The 23,788-nt window shown below is 41.8% G+C and overlaps 1 protein-coding gene across 2 annotated transcripts; it reads left to right on the top strand.

Moving 5' to 3' along the window:
• The first annotated feature begins 881 nt into the window (after positions 1 to 881).
• On the top strand, positions 882 to 23,788 carry LOC143279903 (coiled-coil domain-containing protein 6-like). Of its 2 annotated transcripts, none has more exons than XM_076584232.1 (9): positions 882 to 1,506; positions 7,241 to 7,390; positions 8,421 to 8,549; positions 9,049 to 9,152; positions 9,663 to 9,820; positions 12,569 to 12,725; positions 13,326 to 13,435; positions 15,053 to 15,306; positions 17,160 to 23,788. In XM_076584232.1, exons 1-9 carry the CDS (start codon positions 1,222 to 1,224, stop codon positions 17,226 to 17,228), a joined length of 1,416 nt encoding a protein of 471 aa, XP_076440347.1. In that variant the 5' UTR covers positions 882 to 1,221; the 3' UTR covers positions 17,229 to 23,788. The 2 variants fall into 2 exon arrangements, with proteins under 2 accessions (XP_076440347.1, XP_076440339.1); XM_076584224.1 differs by having other exon boundaries at positions 883 to 1,506; positions 15,050 to 15,306.

Raw genomic sequence — 23,788 nt, forward strand, 5'->3', positions numbered from 1 at the left:
GCAGTGATTATCTGGAAGAATGGTACAACATTATAGAAAGAATTCTAAACAGTAGATTGAACGGGAAACTTCCTGTAAGTTTTGACACAAAACTAAACGTGAAAGTAAGTGATAGATGAAATGTCAACCAGGGAGCAGTCTGCCAAATGCTGGCTGCAGGGATAAAACACACACACACACACACACAAAAAAACAACCAACAAACAAGAAATGACTTAGAAAATTAAGTTTTTGATTGTGCAGAATAAAACTAACCAAAGAAAAAACTCATTGGGAAACAGATCTGCGTTAAATGGGCCTGTACTTTGCGTTAATTAACTAAAAGATGCACCAAATACAAACTGCATTGAAAAACAAAACAAAAAAAACCAAACCCACCAAAACAAAGCACACACACACACACACACAAAGAAACGCCAACAACTTTGAAACACGTTTTTATTTATTCATTTTTATATGTAGAATACGAGTGAAATCGTGCACAAATAACCAAAACAACAGTGATTACATTTACATACGAAAGCCACATTGTACGCTACCCTTCAGCAAGGCCTTCACTGAATTTAACCATGCATTCACACCAATGCATGCGTACGCGTACGCTTATCTTTGCATGCCGCGTGCGTGCATATGTATGTAGAATACGCACATCAATGTGCATTAACTGACATATTCATGGCATGTTTCTGGGTAGATGTGTGGAAAAGGTGCAAGTGTGTGCGCACATGCACGTGCAGCACTACATGGACATGGCAGCCAAATTCGGTTTCACTGCTTGCATCACTCATTGGTGTTTTTCAAGCATGTGGATGACCTTTGACACCAACATTTGCCTCGCTTTCAGTTTGATTCCAGTTTCCTGCCACCAGATTTCATTATTTTGTATTTTATTGACGGGATTTAAATATCTCTGTGATTTTGACGCGAGCTGTACTGCGTTAGATATCAACAACTAGAACTCTCTTAAGTGCTATGAGCGAAAATTTGAAGCAACATCTTTCTCAGTAGATCTGCCCACGATCCCAGATTTTACAGATCAAAACAAACAACGAAACATCCCCATGTTTGGCATTGACCCCGAGCAGTGAGAACGAAGGGTTCTCGTGTTGGTAAACAAGTTGTTGGAAGCCTTGATAAACGGGTGTCCAAGAGTGGGCAGCATACATTACGTACATTCTATCTACCATTTAATTATCGGCTGCACTCGTATGTCATAAACCAATGCAAAGGGAACAGTCATTTGACAGTGGCTCTTCTCAGCAACCAACCACGAGGGGAACAGCCATGGCGGACAGCGCGAGTGAGTTGGAGAGTGACACGAGTTCCATTGATGGAGGCCCTACACTGAAGTCTCCTTCTCCTGCCCATATCGAACAGTTGCAGAAAAGAATTGAGTCACTACAGCAAGAAAACAGAGTATTGAAAATGGAACTGGACTCCTACAAATCAAAATGCAAGTCACTACAAGAGGAGAACAGGGAACTTCGTAAAGCCAGTGTTACCATCGTGAGTAGTTTATTTACCTGTGTAGTTGTCTGTACAGTTTATAAATTTGCGATATTGTCTTGTACAATTCATTAACAATTGTTTATTTACAGGGCACTGATATGATAATTGAACTGGGTTATAAGATGAGGGAACTCGACGAAAAAGCATGGAAACATGTATAGAACACAGTACTTACCAAGAAGTAAATGACACAAGTCCAGAAACAGAGAAAACCCAAAAAACATATGATTAATATTTTTTACCTTCTGGCAGTAAGGCAAAAGACACGATGAAATTTTAGAATATATATATATGCACAGTATATGTTGTTGTGAGTGGACTGCCATGCACTCATTGTACTTTTGTAGATGTGTGAACTGTGGACATGGTTGGGCAATATTAACATTTTTACCCGTGCACTCTTCGATGTTGAAGTGAGAAATCAAATCCACCCGAATGGGTATACCGGCTTGTGACATTGTGCACCATCTCTGGTTCGACATTCTTATATTATAATTAACATTTTTACCCGTCTGCAGTACAAAACATACGTGAGAAAGTCCAAAACGGGTGAAAATGTTAATTATATATATAAGTTTGTCGACTATAGTAGAGGATTTTAAAACGAACTTGTCGAGATTAGAAAGGTGTCTAAAATACCGGCTTGTGACAATTGAAGTTGTGCACCATCTCGAGTTCGACATTCTTATATTATAATTAACATTTTTACCCGTCTGCAGTACAAAACATACGTGAGAAAGTCCAAAACGGGTGAAAATGTTAATTATATATATAAGTTTGTCGACTATAGTAGACGATTTTAAAACGAACTTGTGGAGATTAGAAAGGTGTCTAAAAAGGGATGCTTTTTGGGGCATTCCATGCACCTAGCAAGGGGCTTGGAAAGAATGGGGGATACGCAAAGTGAAAGAAAAAATGTGACCCATGGGTCAGTTCGAACTTACCCGTCTGTGGTACAAAACATACATGAAAACGATTAAGACGGGAGTGTGTATATATACACATGTTTGGGTCAGTACTCGTAATGAAACTTGTCTCGATTCTAAACGCCGGTATGTCCGAGTTCGTGGGGCATTCCATGCATCAAGCAATGGGCTTGTAATAGAAAAATTCGTAAAGAAATCGGGAAGCTTGTCACTGTCATATCTCCAGGAGCGGACATGCACGAACGAGACGTATAAGGCAGTTCGATCGAAAGCGGTCAGTGTACGCGATCGCCAGGTTATTTAAAGTGAAGACGGAATGAACTGTGCCATGCTTCGCGAGAGGATGAAAACAGAGTGGGGGACGAGACAATAGGTTCTGATCCTAACATGAACATGACTGAAAATAATAAAACAGCTTGCATGAAACACCGTCACGTGTGTGCGACGTCAAAAGAGTGACGGCAGTCTCCTGTGGTGGGTCCGTTCTTTTCGGCCTGTTTCGTTGTACGTCCTTGCTCGGTTCCGACAGCACTGACCGGGTACACGTGGAAACCGCACACCATTCCCTGTATTGCAGTGCTCAAATGCGTTGCAAAGAGGACTTCACATTAAAAAATGAGCGGGACTGATGGAACTGACCTTCCTTAACAACGTGCTGTGCAGAAAAGTCACATACCGAAATATTTAACGGCCGAGTCAGTGTCCGTGCTGAACTTAACCGTTTCAATTGGACAGCTGCACGTCCCTTTCTCGTCAGTGATGCTTTGGCCGGCTGTGAATGTTCAAGTCAGCGATTTCACGTGTGTGTGTGTGTGTGTGTGTGTGTGTGTGTGTGTGTGTGTGTGTGTGTGTGTTGAGAACTTCATTCCGTGATTGTCCGTGGTGTGTGTTACCTTGTTTCCTCGACAGCACGCGTCACATACGTGTGTGCTGTGTCCTGTGTTGCATGTCAGTGTGCTCCTGGCCTTCCGTGGAGAACTGAGGGCGAGACATAAAATATTTAGCTCCACAGATGGCCATTCTTTCCGTACGCACACAGTTGTTCATGTTACGTTCGGAACCCATCAGTTGTCTAGTCCTCCACTCTTGTTTTCATCCTCCCGCTGAAACACGGTGCAGTTCATTCCGTCGTCTTCACTTCAAGTATAAGATTGTCAGTGCACAGTAACCTCTTTCCTACGTCCCCTTCGTGCACATCCACTTCGGCAGACAGGACAGGTCGTGCATGTACAATCACAACATTCTTTCAACATGTGTCTGGCAGTGTACAGTGACAGGTTCATTCCGTGTTTGCCAGTGTGTCCGTATAGTTGCCGCGGGGGCTCAGGCTGACTTCATTCCGTGACTTATGATGTTGTGCGAGCCAGTGTACACTCACAAGTTCATTCCGTGATAATGTGTAGGGTTGACAACTTCATGGTTCCGGGATTGTGTGTGTAGGCACTGACAACTGACTTCATTTCGTGGCGCACCAAACCACGATATGAAATAAGGTGTCAGTGCCTACACACAGAATCCCGGAACCATGAAGTTGTCAACCCTACACACATTATCACGGAATGAATTTGTGAGAGTACACTGGCACGCACAGCATCATAAGTCATGGAATGAAGTCAGCCTGAGCCCCGCGGCAACTATACGGACACACTGGCAAACACGGAATGAACCTGTCACTGTACACTGCCAGACACATGTTGAAGGAATGTTGTGATTGTACATGCACGACCTGTCCTGTCTGCCGAAGTGGATGTGCACGAAGGGGACGTAGGAAAGAGGTTACTGTGCATTGACAATCTTGTACTTGAAGTGAAGACGGAATGAACTGCACCGTGTTTCAGCGGGAGGATGAAAACAAGAGTGGAGGACTAGACAACTGATGGGTTCCGAACGTAACATGAACAACTGTGTGCGTACGGAAAGAATGGCCATCTGTGGAGCTAAATATTTTATGTCTCGCCCTCAGTTCTCCACGGAAGGCCAGAGCACACTGACATGCAACACAGGACACAGCACACACGTATGTGACGCGTGCTGTCGAGGAAACAAGTTGTCTAACACACACCACGGACAATCACGGAATGAAGTTCTACACACACACACACACACACACACACACACACACACACACACACACACACACACACACACACACACACACACACACACACACGTGAAATCGCTGACTTGAACATTCACAGCCGGCGCAAGCATCACTGACGAGAAAGGGACATCCAGCTGTTCAGTTGAAACGGTTAAGTTCAGCACGGACACTGACTCGGCCGTTAAAATGCACTTTCCTATTTCGGTATGTGACTTTTCTGCACAGCACGTTGTTAAGGAAGGTCAGTTCCATCAGTCCCGCTCATTTTTTAATGTGAAGTCCTCTTTGCAACGCATTTGAGCACTGCAATACAGGGAATGGTGTGCGGTTTCCACGTGTACCCGGTCAGTGCTGTCGGAACTGATACAGCAAGGACGTACAACGAAACAGGCCGAAAAAAACGGACCCACCACAGGAGACTGCCGTCACTCTTTTGACGTCGCACACACGTGAGTGTTTCATGTAAGCTGTTTTATTACTTTCAGTCATGTTCATGTTAGGATCACTACCTATTGTCTCGTCCCCCACTCTGTTTTCATCCTCTCACGAAGCATGGTACAGTTCATTCCGTCTTCACTTTAGATAACCTGGCGATCGCGTTCACTGACCGCTTTCGATCGAACTGCCTTATACGTCCCGTTCGTGCATGTCCGCTCCTGGAGATATGACAGCGACAAGCAGTCCTGATTTCTTTACGAATTTTTCTATTTCAAGCCCATTGCTTGATGCATGGAATGCCCCACGAACTCGGACATACCGGCGTTTAGAATCGAGACAAGTTTCATTACGAGTACTGACCCAAACATGTGTATATATGCACACTCCCGTCTTAATCGTTTTCATGTATGTTTTGTACCACAGACGGGTAAGTTCGAACTGACCCATGGGTCACATTTTTTCTTTCACTTTGCGTATCCCCCATTCTTTCCAAGCCCCTTGCTAGGTGCATGGAATGCCCCAAAAAGCATCCCTTTTTAGACACCTTTCTAATCTCGACAAGTTCGTTTTAAAATCGTCTACTATAGTCGACAAACTTATATATATAATTAACATTTTCACCCGTTTGGGACTTTCTCACGTATGGTTTGTACTGCAGACGGGTAAAAATGTTAATTATAATATAAGAATGTCGAACTAGAGATGGTGCACAACTTCGTAACAAGCCCGGGTATTTTAGACACATTTCTAATCTCGACAAGTTCGTTTTAAAATCCTCTACTATAGTCGACAAACTTATATATATAATTAACATTTTCACCCGTTTGGGACTTTCTCACGTATGGTTTGTACTGCAGACGGGTAAAAATGTTAATTATAATATAAGAATGTCGAACCAGAGATGGTGCACAACTTTGTCACCAGCCGGTATACCCATTTGGGTAGATTTGGTTTCTGACTTCGACACCGAAGAGTGCACGGGTCAAAATGTTAATATTGCCCATGGTTGTGCCAGCTCACATTCACCAAATCATGGCACACACACACACAAACACACACACACACACACACACACACACACTACAATGCACGCACAGTTGATTTTGATGTTATATTTTTTCCCCTTTTTTCTTTTCATAGGACATGGTAAAAAAAAAAGAAAAGAAAAAAAAGCCAGATATACGTTCACTCATTCACTCTCAGTATAGATTATTTTGACTTAACAAATGCACATGTATGTACGCACACACACATACACACACATACTATAGTAATTAGTATGATATGCGCACACATGTGCTTGTATACACACTTGCACAAATGCACAGTGTGACATTCTCACACACAGTGAAACCTGTTGTTTGTTATTATATTAGGTTGGTTGTTTTTTGTTGTTTTTTCCTAATCATTTTACTTTTTTAAAATATTTTTATTTTTACCTTTCAAATTCAATTCTAAAAGTAAAAATACTTAAATGGTGAAAATGTTTTCTTCACACGAATGCAAACACACATGTTCAAGAGCGTGCACACATGCCTGTGGGCAAGCACGCACACACTCACACACAAGCATTTTAACACATGCAGACACACACACAGTCACATTCTCCCCCTGCTCCCTCTCCCTGGATAGATGTAAGATTGAAAACTGCAACTATTTTTCCTACCCACCGACACACACAGTGATGCTCACAAACATACACGCACACAGACACAGCCACATAGACACATACACACACAGACACAGACATACAAACACATACACGCACACGCACATGCGCAGGTATGCACACACACTAGCATACATGCATGTGTACACACAGAGTGGCAGACACCAAAACTCAGTAGTCATACAGAGAGACACACATGCACAGCTGACACAAATTTATGCAAATGCACCCACATGCTGCGATGCACACATGTATACATTCACAAACACGCATATCACATACACACACACACACTCTCTCTCTCTCTCTCTCTCCCTCTCTCTCAGTCACTCAGGTTCACACTGATTCACATCTTTTTCACACATCTACACACAAATACATATATGCACACATATTTGAGCGCGCACACACACAGACCCCCCCACCCCTCCCCAAACACACGTGTACACACACGCACACATGCACACACACATACACACACACACAAATGCACACACATTAAGATCTTTTTGGAAGATTTTATCTCAGTTTTATTGATCTGATCTTGCAATATGCATGATCGATGATACTAATCCCTGCTGGCGTTATGGGTGACAGCAAGCTAAGGCAGAGCAAGAAGAGGAGTTTATCAGCAACACGTTGCTTAAGGAGATTCATGCTCTGAAGAAGGAGAAGGAACGCCTGGCCATGAACTATGAGCAGGAGGAGGAGTACCTCACCAACGATCTCTCCAGGAAACTTTTCAAGGTCAGATAAAAACCTTGTGAACATGGATTCCTTCTGACTGGACGATTGTTTGTCATTGTGTCAGGGATAGTGCTGACCATTTGTAAAAGATGATACGCCACTTTCAAAATCAGAAAATGAAACCATAGCCAAAGCCAGACAACATAAACTGTTATCTTAACTGTTGAACTGAAGTAAAACAAATTCTGGAAGGTAGCGGGGTGTGGAGGGGGAAGGGAAAAGGTGATGTCAGTCTTGCCCTGGACAATTTCATGTGCTGAAAGAGACACCACAGCATTGTGAACAGGTGTTTCTGAATAGAAAATTGTTTTGTCTTGGTACAGGTTTGCTTTCACTTTTAGTAAGAGTTATATCTGACTTAAGTTGTTATGCTGGTTGAAAAGTTTTTGTTTTTTGTTGTTGTTTTTTCTAAAAGTACAGGAACATTTCATGGAACTGAAGTGGACAAGTTCTGTGTACTGCCATTCACTCTAATCCTGAAAGTTTATTGAAACACTTATAAAATATTAGCAAGATTTGTCTGTCACAAGTATCATCAGGTCATCAATGATCAGTCAGTAATAACTGCAGTATCCATGTTTAAAAACCAAGATTATTGATATAGACCAGTCATATCTGTTATTTGATATTTTGGCATGTGAGTGGCTGTGGTGCTGCTGTTAAATCCAAGCAGTGATTTGAGCTTGTGTAGAAAGACTGGCTGAGAATGAGATACTAATGGAGCAACAATGTGTTTTCAGCAGACAAAAAGTGAATGATACATTCCTGGGATAAGAAACATTTACAGGACATATTTTATTGAAAACAAGTAATCACTGATCAGTTACATTTACAATGGACAGTACTGATTTAAAGTTCTGGAAAGATACTATGACATGACCTGTTAAAAAAAAAAAGTGAAAGAAATAATACACAGAAATTATTTTGCAGTTTTAAAAGGTACAGTGTTTGATTTAATTATAGAATGGTACTGCATGGCACAAAGATTCCACCACAATGCTAGCGCTGCCTGTGTTTGTGGTGATGGCAGCTGCGGCAAGAGAAAATTGAGCTGGAGGAGACACTGGAGAAGGAGCAAGAGGCACAGATCAACAAACTGATGCGAAAGATTGAGAAACTGGAGGCTGACACCTACAGCAAACAGCAAACCCTGGAACAGGTAAACACCAAAACATATTTCTCCTACACTTTTACAACAAAATGGTGATTATTCTGTTGTATTTAGAGATGCATGTGCATCTTTATGTTAACGAAATCCTGTTTAAAGTCTATCAGAACATTGCTGGATTAGCGATTGTTAGGCTTGAGTAAACCAAGCCCTTTCTGAATAAATGCTGCAACCATGTCATGATTACAGGATAATGTTGGATTGATATCAACTATTGGTTAAAACCACCTGATAAATATCACAGTCTGGTAATTGTTATTCTGATATGCATTTTCCTATAGTGTTTACTCGGGTACAGTGCCACATAACTGATTCATTTGATTTGTATCTGGGATTTACTCCAGTATAGTGCCACTTAGCTGATTCATTTGAATTGCATTTAAACACAGTATAAGCCTTACATAATCTGTGCTAATCATCACTAAGTGTACTTTGTTTTTTATGTGTGTCAGCCTGAGGATATACATGTAACATGTAGAATCTGATTCAGTTGCGCCGTGAGAAAGTGGAGCTGGAGAATGCACTGGAGCAGGAGCAAGAGTCCCTGGTTAATCGGCTCTGGAAACGTATGGACAAGCTGGAGGCTGAGAAGCGGTCAGTGAATTCAATAGAAAAAGGATGATTTGGGGGGAGTGTGGTTTTATTTGTAGTGTGAGTGTGTGTGTGTGTGTGTGTGTGTGTAATGACTGATAACCTTTTCGTAGTCATGTATTGACTCATACTCTGAAATTTTCAGGTTATCTTAGGTTTACGCTTGAGATTTTTCTTGATTATCAAATTATTACTAAATGCCTGTGACATGGTTTGTCAAGAAAGTATTGTATATTCCAGGTACAAATCAAAAGATGAATCACATGAGAGTTATAAAGGTTAAAAAAAAAAAAAAAGAAGAAGAAGAAAAGAATGATTAACTTACCCCTCACCCTCTTACCAGCCCGACCTGTGTACCCTCTTTATTTTGTTTTCAGCAGTTATGATAACAGGTAAATAAGTGACTATCATGACAGAAAGAATAGGACATACTCATAATTTTTGTGTTGGTTGTATGATATTGGTAGTGTCTGGGTACATGATGATAAGGAAGAGCTGTGTGTGTTGATGAAGGCTGCTTCAGGAGAAGCTGGATCAGCCAGTGTCTGCTCCCCCCTCTCCCCGTGACATCAACAATGGTGACACGGCCAAGAACCTAGTTCAGCACATTGAGAACCTGAGAGGGGAGGTGTCCGGCTTGAAGTCACAGCTCCGAGCAGCTCAGATTGAGCGTGAGTGTCTTGTGTCATGTGATGCTTGTGTGTGTTTTCATTGTGTTGTGATCTTCTCTCCTTTTATTTACTTCTGTTCAGAACCCCTCTTTAACTCTCTCCATACGAACGGCGAAAGAGAAAGACGTTAACAGCGTTTCACCCCAATTACCACCATCGAAATATTGCAAGAGGAAGGCTCTTATACTGAAGAGGTGAATGTTGACAAAGATACCACAATTCTGACGACGGAAGCTAAAGGTTGGGTCATTCAGACACCCACTGGACATCCGAGGGGTCTGTGTAGAGGAGAAGAGAGGACTGGCTGTACTGAGTGAGTTAAGGCAAGGGATGGATGTAGGAATGCATGTTCATTGCTTATCAACCTTTGTAAAGAATTTGACTTACTTTGTCTGCGACCACTGATGCTTAGATTTTATGGTCTTGTTCCGACTACAGTGAAAGAAAGTGATGAGTTTATAACAGGGCTTTCAGTACTTTCATCTTGGGGTCATGTGTGTAAAGTGACCTCAGGTAACTTCACTGTTGGTTTTTTTCCCTTGAAATTTCATCTTCTGTCACTCTTTTGTTTCTGTTTTTTTTTCTCTTCTTTTCTTATGTCTTTCTTTGCATAGTTTCTGACTTCCTGATTCATTTACATGTATTTGTTCAAGAATTAGACTTTTCTGTCCCTGTCTGGACTTAATGATTGAGCACTTTAGTGATGTGTGGATTGCCCATCAGCATGTTTTGGCTTTTCAAGCAGTCTCAACATAATGAATGCACTCCATTCCTTTGAAACAGATTTGAAAACATTCCATTTAACTACCGGTACACATACTTTACCTTACCCACGAGTGCGGACTTTGGCAGGGGTCTGATTCCTGTCCTGTGTAAACTACTACCCACTTGTACGGAGAAAACAAAAGTAGCTGCAGCAGATCACCACTTGGAAGTAGGTTACCTCCCCTCTGTATCCCTGACTGGTCCCCTCTTTTTCCAGCAGCCATCTTGACTCCTGCTCCTGTGCTCTTCATACAGCTAATTAAAAAAAACAAACAAAAAAAAAACAGATCTGAAAATATTCCATTTCAAGCATTTTTTGCATAATTGAGGCACTCCATTCCATGCCAGTATTCTAAGGATCCATTCCTTTTTCTTCCATGCTTGTTTTTGAGCATGTGTGCACATGTGTGCTTATGTGTGTGTGTGTGTGTGCATTGTGTCTGTTACTGTACAGTGCTTTGAGACGATTGAAAAGACCATAAATAAATGAACTATTATGATGATTACATATTGATGTGCTCTGAATGTACTGTAGAAATGTGCTGTTATTTATGATTACCGTAAAGTTCGGACTATTGAGGGCACTGGTATATAAGCCGCACCCACTAAATTTTGGAAAAAAATTGAACTTTATACATACATAAGCCGCACCGGTTTATAAACCGCACTTATTTCCAGTACCGGAACACATACCAGGGTTCGTCATTAACATTTTTTCACATGAGCGCCTGCGCTCTAGTTTCAGAATTTTGATGAGCGCAAACTGAAAACTAAGAGCGCACACTAAAAACATAGAGCAACAAGTCTCAAACATAAATTCATTTTCTCACCTTTAATTCTTGTTTACATCAATTCCTCTCCAATACTTGAGTCACTTAATCCATTCTCCTCACTCTCACTTTCCGGCTTCTCAGTTTTCTGACGCTTTTGAAAGTTTGGCCTTCTCTTCCTTGGACCACACTTCACTAGGCCTACTTCCGGTTGAACTAACAAAACGTAAACAGACGGCTTTCAAACTTCGGTAAATGCAAAACGATCGCGCTTTTGACTCTTGTTTGTGATGGACAATGGAATAACAATTTAGATACAGTAGTGTATGCTTATGTCTTTTCAAAATCAAGAGCGCAAGCGCTCTGAGTCAAGGAATTTTCCAGAGCGCAATTTGTTTTTTCAGAGCGTTCCGCTCAGCGCTCCCGTTAGTGACGAACCCTGCATACTGATACTACAGAAAAGCTGTCAATACTGTAGGTTATGAAATAAACACAAGCGGGAACAACACAAAGAAAAGCAAGCGAAAATACTGCTAGTGCCACAAAAAAAAAAAAAAAAAATAAACACAACGAAAATAAGATCCATAATTTAGGGATAGTCACATTTATTCAACGTCATCCTGCTCAGTGAATCCACTAAAATCTTCGTCTTCAGTGTCCGAGTTGAAGAGAACCAGCACAACTTCCTCCGCCATCTTGTCACTGACTTCAGCCTCGCTTTCACTTCATGAACATGAAGGTGGAGGTCACTGCTGGTTTGTCGCTTGCACTGTCGTCTGCTAGGTCGATCGCCTTCAATTTGAAGGCTGCATCATAGGCATAACGTCGCGTTTTCGGCATGATGAGGGTGTACGCTTGAGCAGAGTAGAACTGAATGCTGATCTGAAGGCTTTAATGTGTGCGGATTTGATTTATAAAATGTGAACAGTTAGCACACTATCCTGAAGCTCATCCAAAAATTCATGGACAGAAATCATGATTTTGGTGAGTTGAAGGGCAGCTAAGAATAGACGAGAACGTGACACGCCCAGGATCGTTAAAATATGCAAATAAGCCACATCATTGTATAAGCCGCAGAGGTTGAAGCTGGGGTAAAAAGTCGTGGCTTACAGACGGAACTTTACGGTACATACTGATGTTTAAGAATCAGTGTGTTTGGTGGCTACTAGTTAGTAGTGAAGCAATCATGGCATGAACTGTGCTGCCTGTTCAGATGCGGAGAAGATGGCGCAGTTTGCCCAAGAGGAGCGTCACATCCGGGAAGAAAACCTGCGACTGCAGCGCCGCCTGCAGCTGGAGATGGAGCGACGAGAGAACCTGTGTCGCCATCTGTCAGAGAGCGAGTCCAGCCTGGAAATGGACGATGAAAGGTGTGCTGTCTGTGTCCTGTTTGTGTTGATCCTTGTTTTTGGGTTTTTTGTTGTTGTTGACTTGCCTGTGTAGAGAGTTTGTGAAGTGACTGGAGTCTATGTTCTTGTGTGTGTGTGTGTGTGTGTGTGTGTGTGGTTGGTAAATTACCAGTACAGTGTTGCTGTTTCTTCAGCAAATACATGCACCACTGTGTGACCAGTGGTGAGTCTTTTTTGCACATCCCATTTATAAACATGATGTTTTGAACTTAAAAGGGTATACACCGGTAATAATGGTTTTTGTAGATATGTAGATTGTTTGAAAAATAATATTTATTTTAAGTAACATTTATTTTCACATACTTTCACCAACATATGTCACCACCAGCCTAGTTTTCTGCAGGACATCATGGAAGGATGTGAGACAGAAGGAAGAGAAATTGGGACTTTGTATTTTTTGACATTGACAAAGCAGATGATTGGATTTGAACCCATTGTTTCATGCACACACACACACACACACACACACACACACACACACACACACACACACACACTAACATAACCTTGATTTTTCTTTCTGAATTTTTGTTTATTATGTGATGGTGGTGATGTTGTCAGGCACTTCAATGAAATGACGAAGCAGCATGAGACGGGTATCGTGCGTCCCCGCACTGTGTCCAGCCCCATACCCTATGGCTCCACCAGCCAGCCACGACCCATGTCACCAGGTAAACATGACCCCCCCACACCCCCCACACACCCTTGTCCCTGCAATGTGTCCAGCCCCATACACTATGGCTCCACCAGCCAGCCTTGACCCATGTCACCAGGTAAACATGACCACCCCCAACCCCCCCACCCCCCTGCCCCTGCACTGTGTCCAGCCCAATACCCTTTGGCTCCACCAGCCAGCCACGACCCATGTCACCAGGTAAACATGATCCCCCCACCTCCCTGTCCCCGCACTGTGTCCAGCCCCATAGTGGCCATACCCATTTACCCAGGTAAACAATACCTGCCCTTCCCCCTTCCATCTCCACATTGTGTCCAGCCTCATACCCTATGGCTCCACCAGCCAGCCACGATCCATGTCACAAGGTAAACATGACCCCCCCACACCCCTGTCCCTGCAATATGTCCGGCCCCATACCCTATGGCTCCACCAGCCAGCCACGACCCATGTCTGTCACCAGGTAAACACCCCCCTCCTCACCCCCTGCCCCCTGCCCCCCACCCCCTTTTCACCACATTGTGTCCAGCCCCATACCCTATGGCTCCACCAGCCAGCCATGACCCCTGTTATCAGGTAAACATGACCTCCTCCACCCCCCTGTCCCCGCATTGTGTCCAGTCCTATACCCTATGGCTTCACCAGCCAGCCACGACCCATGTCACCAGGTAAACATGACCTCCCCCACCCCCCTGTCCCCGCACTGTATCCAGTCTTCTACCCTATGGCTCCACCAGCCAGCCACAACCCATGTACCCAGGTAAATGTGACCCCCCACACCCCCCCCACCTCCACCTCCCTCATCATGATGTGCACCTGCATGTGCTGATTTCTCAGATGCTATGTTTTGTATGTGATTTTTTTATTATTAAGAACTGTGTTTATCTTTCCAAACTTATTGTGACAGTCAGCAACTACAATGACAGTTTTAATTACACATACTTAACCGTGACCCACTGGTGCAGACTCCAGCAGGGGTCTGATTCCTGTCCTGTGCAAACTGCTACCCGTCTATGCGGAGAAAACGAAAGTAGCTACGGCCGATAACCTCCTGAAGTTACCTCCCCTTTGCATCCCTGACTAGTGCCCTCTTTTTCCGGCAGCCATCTTGACTCCTGCTCCTGTGCTCTGCATACGTCTAAGTTTTTTTTAGTATTTTCTATCGATTCTTTGGTTACGTTTTACTGTGACCAACTAGTGCAGACTCCGGCAGGGAGTCCGATTCCACAATAAATTTTAAATTATCATTATCTGCTATCACCACGGTCAGAATGTTGTGACACTCTGTGTCTTCCAGTAATTCAATTTATCATTATTTGCCACCACCACGGTGAGAGTGTTGTAACACACTTTGTCAAATTTACATGATCATTACTTGCAACCACCATGGTGAGAGTGTTGTGATGCACTGTGTCAAATTTACATGATCATTACTTGCAACCACCACAGTGAGAGTGTGTAACACACTGTGTCAAATTTACATGATCATTACTTGCAACCACCACGGTGAGTGTTGTGATGCAATGTGTCAAATTTACATTACTGTGTCAAATTCACGTTCATTATTTGCCACTAGCATGGTGAGAGTGTTGTGACACGCTGTGTCTTCCAGCAGGCACGTATGTGGCGGCCAAGAGCCCCCCCAGCCCCATGCGACGCTCGGCCACGGCCGGCCATCCGGGCCAGCCATTCCATGCCCCCATGCAGCCCCCCCAGTCCTCTTCCTCCTACCCCTGTGCCCAGAGCGCCATGGGCATGGGCAGCGGTGCCCACTGCAGCACCGCCTACACCGGCCACCACCCCAGTGCGTTCATGCCAGGCACCTCCCCTCCCGTGTTTTCCAGCATGCACACAGCTGCTGGAGTTCAGGTGAGGAGTGGGTTGGGTTTTTTTTTTGGTAGTTGTGTCAGTGTGTGTGTGGCTGGACTGAGAGTGCAGGTAACAATAGAGTTGCTGCACGTCATTTACGGCTGCATTGATTTTTTTTTTTTTTTTTTTTACATGCAAAGGACTTTTGGAATGTGTGGTTTTCTGTATGTTTATGTTTTTTTTTCTTTGTTAATATATGTTTCTTTTTATTCATTTATTGATTGATTGCAGAATGTGTGTATGCATTATATTCATTAAATTTTTTTTCAGTTTTGCAGCTTTGCATTTTAGACTTAAAAATGGTGAGTTGTAATAGTGTGGTTAAATCCGGCATCACATGAATTGTCTTTGTTTTCTTTGGAATAAACTGTGCAGAACATGTCTGATGTGATAATAGCAAATTATGAGACATTTCCATAGCACACTGCTCTAATATAGTATAGATGTATGACTTCACAAGAAGAGATGATGATAATGCAGAGGAACATGATGGAATTAATTCACACTTTCACATATATACATGTGTGTGCATTCAAGCTAGCACACACATACACATTCATGTTCACTCACTGTCTCACTCATTCATACTCACACACACACATAGATGTACAAACCATCCACACACAAGTCTGTAAAAGCAAACGCTGCTTGCAAGCGGGATCAGTTGGGTTATATAAACATAGACTGGTGCCTATGTACAGCTTGTTTTATGTAGGTGGGTGGATACTTGGGGATTATCAGAATCAGACTTCAGTTCAGTTCAAAGGTCAGTGATGACAGTTCCATTTTTAGCTGTTTCTGTTTTTTCCTGTAGGAACATAGACTAAAGATACTGTTGTCGGTATATTGACAGATGGAGGTAGTTAGAGTGCTGGTGGATATTCCATCGGCATGATAAAGAGGCTGCTTTTTGACGGTGTGTGTAATCTATCTTTGTGACACCATACCATGCATGTAACACACCTCAAGCTGTTAACTATGGTTGTTAACTCTGCCATGTTTCTGTGTTAAGCTCTCAGTTGGATGATTCTGTTTGTGCCAAAACAACCCAGTGGACTTCATATCAAACTCAGTCAGGGGGCGAAGACAGGTCATTGCTCTATTGCATGGGAAAGTTTTCTGCAGCTGTCAAGCTTTCTTACAATGTTAACAAGAGAGGCAAGGCCTTCAAGACTCACTTGTGATACACAGAAAAAAAAAAATCAAGCTTTTTATGTATTTTGTATAATTTCAAAATGTAATGTTTAAGATGAGAAAGATCAGTTTAAAGCGAATTAAGTCCCCTAGCATTAATTACAGAGTAATTTCCCTTTTTTACTATCTGCACCAAAACGTTTGCAAAATAAATAAAACTTCCATGCTTAGCAAACGAAGTTCCTGTTTGAACAAAAAATGATAATAATGACTGCTCTTGTTGTTGGGTCAGAATATCAGATCAAAGTGCCAAGTTTAGAGAATACAAAAATATAAATATAACAGTAAATGCAGTTTGCATATAATTAGGCTTCATTTATTATTTTTTTGTGCCCATCCCAGAGGTGCAATATTGCTTTAAACACGATGACTGGAAAGAACTGAATTTTTCCTATTTTTATGCCTAATTTGGTGTTAACTGACAGTATTTGCAGAGAAAATGTCAATGTTAAAGTTTACCACGGACACACAGACACACACACACACACAGACAACCGAACACTGGGTTAAAACATAGACTCACTTTGTTTACTCAAGTGAGTCAAAAATGGTTCTTTTACCATGACCCCTCAGTGTTGATAAAAATTGCCTATGGCAAAGTGACTGAAGTGGCCTGGGGTGGCAAAAGAGTTAATGTCTTTGTACTCTGTTGTCCCCAGAAGCCCAAAGTGGATGACAAGTTTGCCAAGCCCACCACCGCACCCAGTGACAAGAACGAAAAGACATGAGAGGAGCTGCACTTTGGGGAGACTGGCAACAAACTGTGCAGGGTTGAGGCCCCTTGTTGGGTTGGACAGACTTTTGCTGACCAACTGCTTTGTGTTGGTGCTAACAGGCCTTACAGTGTGCGCTTCTTTGGCTTTTGTCTGCTTGGTTAACTTACCACAGGCAACATCTTTGTCACATATTTTGCATTGCAAAAGCTTGCATTATGTACGCAATTTTCTCTTCTTTTTTTTTTTATAACAAGGGAGATTTTCTGTTTTATTTGCTTCCTAGACTGTTTTTTGTTTATTGGAAACGGTCTGTGAAACAAAAGATCCTGCATTTTGAGTTTTGTTGAACCAGAAGTGGAATTAAATTTGGTGTGCTGAGTTAGTTACTGCATGAGGCAGAGGGCCTTGAGATGCAGATTTTGATTTGGTGGTGTTGCCTGCCAAAAGATTTGGGGAATTGAGAGCAGTTGGTTTCTGTTTTTTTGTTTGTGTGTGGGGTGATGTTGGTGTTTGTAGAGTTTTCAGCTAATGGGCTGGCCCTGCAGCCCTCAGTCCTTGTATTTGATCTTCTTTCATTCCATTTCTTCTGTCAGTCTCTGTATTGTTGGTTTCCCCGCTGGCTGGCTCCTTTTGTCTGGGTCTTGTTTTTTTGTGGACTGGATCTGCTAGCTTGTGCTGTTGTGTTCTGGCGCAAAGATATTGTTGTGACTGTCCTTATGTCCATGGTGCCAGCATTTAATTTGTTTGCCATTTGTTTGCTTTTTAACATACCTGGTGAGTTCAGTACGCCATACATTTTTGTCAGTTGCATCTATAGATGATTTTTTGGGGGGAGTTGGTGTGGGGGGTATGCAAGAGGGAAGGGTTTTTTTTGTTTGTTATTCATTTACTAAATAATTCTGTTCTGCAGAATTTTTAGGAGGATATATTGCATGGTTGCATTTTATCATTATCTCTTTTTTTTCTTTTTTTTTTTGCAGTGCTTTGTATGTGTTTCTGAAAAAGTGTCAGTATATTCATATTTTGCTTATTTCATGCTGGTTTTTTTTACTATTTTTTTATCTCTTGAACCCCCATATCCCCTTTTTTTGAGTGAGCTGTTGATGGTTTTTGATTTCCTGAAAAAATGTCTCTGTGAAGATGAAAATATGACGCCATTCTGACAAGAAGCTGTTAACTGTGGGCTGGATTGGATTGAAAAGGAACAGTGAGCAGATCAGATAAAGGATATGTCAGACAGACTGATTTGGTCACATTTTTTTTACTTTTTTTTTCTCAAGGCATCAGATGGAAGAAAGAAAAACAAAATGTTGAAAAACTGAATGTGGAAAAAAAACACACCCAAAAAACCCCCCTTCAAAAAAAAAAAAAAAAAAAAAAAAAAAGACAATTTTCAAAACAGTGATAAGTTATGAAAATGAAAGGGAGATAGAGATGTCTTTTGGGAAAAAAGATGGGGAGAGAGATCGAAGAAGAAAAAAAAAATCATACCTTGATGATGATACACAGTTGTACATTATCATGTTCACCATTCTTGAGCAGGTAAGGGTGTGTTCTTGAGTTAAAGGCTGTGAAATTTCTGGTTGTTTTTGTTTCCATGGCATTGCATTATTACAGAGAGTTAATCAACGCCTTTTGATGTGAACTGTTTCCATGCAGACTGTAAGCTGGATGTAGCAGGAGTGACCACAGTTCTGTCTGACACCAGGTGTGAATTCTGTTGGGTCTGTGAATGTGTGTGTTGATACCAGTGATAGTAAATGGACAATGGGACATTGCACAAGTATTATGAATCAACCACATACTTACCTGTTATCATCATCAATTAACCACAAGCTTTTCAGTTATCATCATCAGTTATTAGCTAACCCACGTTTTTTCATCATCCAGTACTTTTTTTTTACCAGTTCAGCTGTCATATTTAAAAAAAAAGAAAAAAAGAAAGAAAAAAAAAGTTACTGAAATATGACTGAATTGGTTTTTGAAACTTCTCCACTGTTCACAGTTGTTCACAGGTACTGATTGATGTGATTTTGCTGGTTTCGTTTTCACACAGACGGATTTTACATGGGTTCAGAGGAAAATATCTGATACCAAAAATAGGTAAGGGAAGGTGATTGAAAGATTTTCACCAGAGCGTACTTGCAGAACTGGGCATTTGTGGAGTACTGCCATCACTTGCTTGCAGCACTCAGCAATACAGTGTGAGGATAAGGATTTGTCATGTAGTTAAACAGGATAAAATGAAAAAAACGCAACAACAAACACATGCAAATTGATGAAAAAGAAATGGACAGTACATAAGGGGAAAAAAGTGTGAAAGTGACCGATTATAAATGTCATTGTTTATGTTGTGTGTGTGGAAGGTAAAGCCAGAATTGGTCCATTGTTTTTACGTGGCAGTGAGATTGATATATACATACATATATTTAGTAATGTCCTCTTTCCCACATATGTCTCAGACCTTCCTTCACCTGCCACTTCCATCACAAATAGAAATGAAAGGATTGTTGTTTTCTTTCTTGTAAATTTATTTATTCACTGGTTCATTTTTGTTCAATTTGACAAATTGTGATGTGTGACAAGAGGTCCTTTGTCCCCTGATGTATTTCAGTTGTCCCCCCACACCCCCATCGCCCGAACTCAGTATTTGTGTGTTGTCTCATTGTACTGTTGACTTTGTGAGTGAGGCTACATGTGCCATTGTGCGGTGTGTCAGAATGGTGTAGATATATATATATATATATATATCAGAGAGAAACGCCCCTGCCCCTCTTCCCACTGTTTGCAGGCTTGTTGTTTGTCCAGCTTGACTGTCGCACAGCAGTCTGTGTAAGATATCTGTGATGTTTAGCCTTCACTGTCTGCTTCCTTGCTGCATATCAGAGCATGAGTTGAGAACAAGGGGATGTTGGCATTTTATCACAGATCCCCTGGCTGTTGAACCTGGGTATGTTGTGTCTGTGGGCAAGTTGTCTGTTGTAGACATCGTGGTGGTGATAGTGATGACCAAAAAAAAAAGTGGTTGTGTGTTCGCCATGTACCTTTGCTTTGTGTTGTGGAAGTGTGTGAACTGTTGTGATAAGTGCCACTGAGTTGGTAGTGTGGCTTCTGCAGGTGTTGACTGGGTGACAGAGTGATGCACATGTGTTTCCTGGCTGACAGTCATGACATGTACAGGTGTTTCCTGGGTGACAGTGTGACATGTACAGGTATTTCCTGACTGACAATGTGACATGTACATGTGTTTCCTGACTGACATTGTGACATGTCCAGGTGTTTCCTAGTTGGCAGTGTGACACTTACAGGTGTTTCTTGATTGACAGTATGACATGTACAGGTGTTTCCTGGCAGACAGTGTGACACATACTGGTGTTTCCTAGCTGTCAGTATGACATGTACAGGTGTTTCCTAGCTGATAGTGTGACACATACAGGTGTTTCTTAGCTGACAGTGTGACACATTGTTGTTTCCTAGCTGACAGTGACATGTATGGGTGTTTCTGACTGACAGTTTGACATGTACAGGTGTTTTCTGGCTGACAGAGTGACATGTACAGGTGTTTCCTGGTTGACAGAGTGACATGTACAGGTGTTTCCTGGTTGACAGAGTGACATGTACAGGTGTTTCCTGGTTGACAGAGTGACATGTACAGGTGTTTCCTGGCTGACAGAGTGACATGTACAGGTGTTTCCTGGTTGACAGAGTGACATGTACAGGTGTTTCCTGGTTGACAGAGTGACATGTACAGGTGTTTCCTGACTGACAGAGTGACATGTACAGGTGTTTCCTGGTTGACAGAGTGACATGTACAGGTGTTTTCTGGCTGACAGAGTGACATGTACAGGTGTTTCCTGGTTGACAGAGTGACATGTACAGGTGTTTCCTGGTTGACAGAGTGACATGTACAGGTGTTTCCTGGCTGACAGTTTGACATGTACATGTATTTCTGGCTGACAGAGTGACATATACAGGTGTTTCCTGGCTTACAGCATGACATGTTCAGGTGTTTCCTGACTGACAGTATGATGTTCAGGTATTTCCTGACTGACAGAGTGACATGTACAGGTGTTTCCTGACTGATAGTGTGACGTGTACAGATGTTTCCTGACAGTATGACATTTTTCAGGTGTTTCCTGGCTGGCTGGGCTGTCATATTCCTGTATCTGTTGTGATCAGTTTCATCACTTTCCCTTGGCATTTTTTTGCTTTTGTTTTATTTTATTTTGTTAATGTAAATGTGTTGTTTGGGACATTTCATGATAGAAAGCTTTGTATATAAAGTGGCTCATCTAGTCTTTGCCAGTTATGTGACATCTGAGGCGGTGTGAATCTGCTGATTTTTTTGGATTTTTTTTTTTTTATATAAATTTTTAAACAGACATAAAATAGAGCATATTTCAGTGATCAGAGAAATTATTTAAGAATAGCATATTTTGTGTATGTATAACAGAGAGTTGGTAGGAATTCCCTTCTTTTTAGTTTGTACAATTGTACTTAAAGTGTAAAACTGCAGAATGTTGCAGACGGTTCTGTTGGAAGTACTTACTGCCCGTAGATTCCACTGGCTGTCTGTGGTTGGTAAAACCTTTCAGACATTGATGGTCATTATTCCTTAGTTCGTGGCAATGTAATAAATGTGACAGCATTTTACAACAATACACTAACCCCTGCCTGTACAGCTGGCATTTTCAAGTTCATTTAGTCAGAATGTTTGCTGACAGTAGGAAAGAGAATCTCGGTTTTACCCACATAGGAACGGTGGTGATGAGAGATGAGCAATATACTCTAGCAGTTTATCTTACATCTGATGTTAGATGCTTGGGACATAGATAAATGTAATCTGAGTCATATGGTGTTCAAATAGGGCAGAATGTATAAAAAGACTTGCATAGAAATTAAGAAAAAAACAGATTGTACATTTATTAGAAGTGATTGTACAATGTAAAAAGTGATAATGAAATGCATGGAGTGCTAAAGCTTTAATGAGGAAACTGATGTGTATGACAGCATTCTCTTGCACTGCCTGACTCAGACTGGTGTCACAGAATGAAAGCTGAACACCTGTCCTTTAAATGAATATGGCAGAAACATGGTGACAGTTGTGGGTACTGTCATGTGCGTACTACAGTGACAACTATGAGAACTAGCATGTGCTTACAGCAGTGACAGCTTTGGGCATTGTCACGTGCTAACTGCAGTGACAGCTATTGGTACTAGCATTTGCTTACTGCAGTGACATTTATTGGTACTAGCATTTGCTTACTGCAGTGACAGCTATTGGTACTAGCATTTGCTTACTGCAGTGACAGCTATTGGTACTAGCATTTGCTTACTGCAGTGACAGTTATTGGTACTAGCATTTGCTTACTGCAGTGACAGTTATTGGTACTAGCATTTGCTTACTGCAGTGACAGTTATCGGTACTAGCATTTGCTTACTGCAGTGACAGCTATTGGTACTAGCATTTGCTTAAGGCAGTAATACTGATTGGTACTAGCATTTGCTTACTGCAGTGACAGCTATGGATACTTGGCATATGCTGACAGTAATGACAGCTATGAATACTAGCATGTGCTGAAAGCAGTGACAGCATTAGCTTAGTGATGGGAAGGAAACTGTCTCTGACTTGCTTTGGGGGATGGGGACAGTAATCCAGCAGAGTTAATATATTATCATGTATTCACTGTTATTAACAATGAATTGTACAAAGAATGGAAAAAGGATTCTTTGGGATGTGAATTAAAAAAAAAAAAAAAAAGTATCATGCAGCATTTTCCATTGGGAAGACACTGCAGTTCGTTGGCAGATGTGTCAAGATTGCCGGTGAAAGTAATAAGGAACGGTGAAAGAAAACGACTCTTATGTTTGTCATGTAATGATAATACTGGGCATGCAATGTAGCCCGTGTTTGAAACATCCTCAGATATGCTTTTTCACTTGCTTGCTTTTTGTTTCCAGGAACAGGAAGCATTCATATGCATAGCATGTGTGAAATCTTTGGCAGTTTTATTTGCACGATCATGACATATGAATCTGATGGTTCATCACCACTCAAAGTTAGCAAAAGGAAAAAACAAGAAGATTTACTATAAAATCCTGTTGGGACTGCTGAAGCATTTTTGCAGCCCCTGATAATGTGTCGGGAAATAAAGCGGAAAAGTTTAACACAGACAGACACAGGAGACAAGTAAGACGAATAAGATACTTTCGATTTGTGCCAAACAGTCAAAGGTGATGGTCACAGGTGTTGTTATTTATGTCACAGCTCATGCTGTGGTGTGAACAGGGATGTTAATCCTTTTCTACAAGTTTGATGCTGAATGATAAAGGCCACACTACCAACCACTGTATCAGGTAAAGAAATTGCCTGCCTTTGTGCTAGATATGAACATTCTTTGAAAGATTTTCATGCACACGCGCCCACACACACACTCGCACCTACCCTCCCATACACACACACACTAAATCACCTATACATGCACGCATGTGCACACTCACATACACATGCACACAAATCTACAAACACACACTCACACACTCCCACTCCCCTCTTGCCCTTTACACACTTA

This window comes from Babylonia areolata, chromosome 1 (assembly GCF_041734735.1).
Source record: "Babylonia areolata isolate BAREFJ2019XMU chromosome 1, ASM4173473v1, whole genome shotgun sequence".
Taxonomy (NCBI): domain Eukaryota; kingdom Metazoa; phylum Mollusca; class Gastropoda; order Neogastropoda; family Buccinidae; genus Babylonia; species Babylonia areolata.

Bases quoted from the DNA above. Each gene is read 5' to 3' on its own strand.
- LOC143279903 (XM_076584224.1), top strand. From the start codon at position 1,222: ATGCAAAGGGAACAGTCATTTGACAGTGGCTCTTCTCAGCAACCAACC. The intron at 1,507-7,240 runs GTGAGTAGTTTA...TATGGGTGACAG, and splicing joins GTAAAGCCAGTGTTACCATC to CAAGCTAAGGCAGAGCAAGA. The intron at 9,153-9,662 runs GTCAGTGAATTC...GTGTTGATGAAG, and splicing joins AAGCTGGAGGCTGAGAAGCG to GCTGCTTCAGGAGAAGCTGG.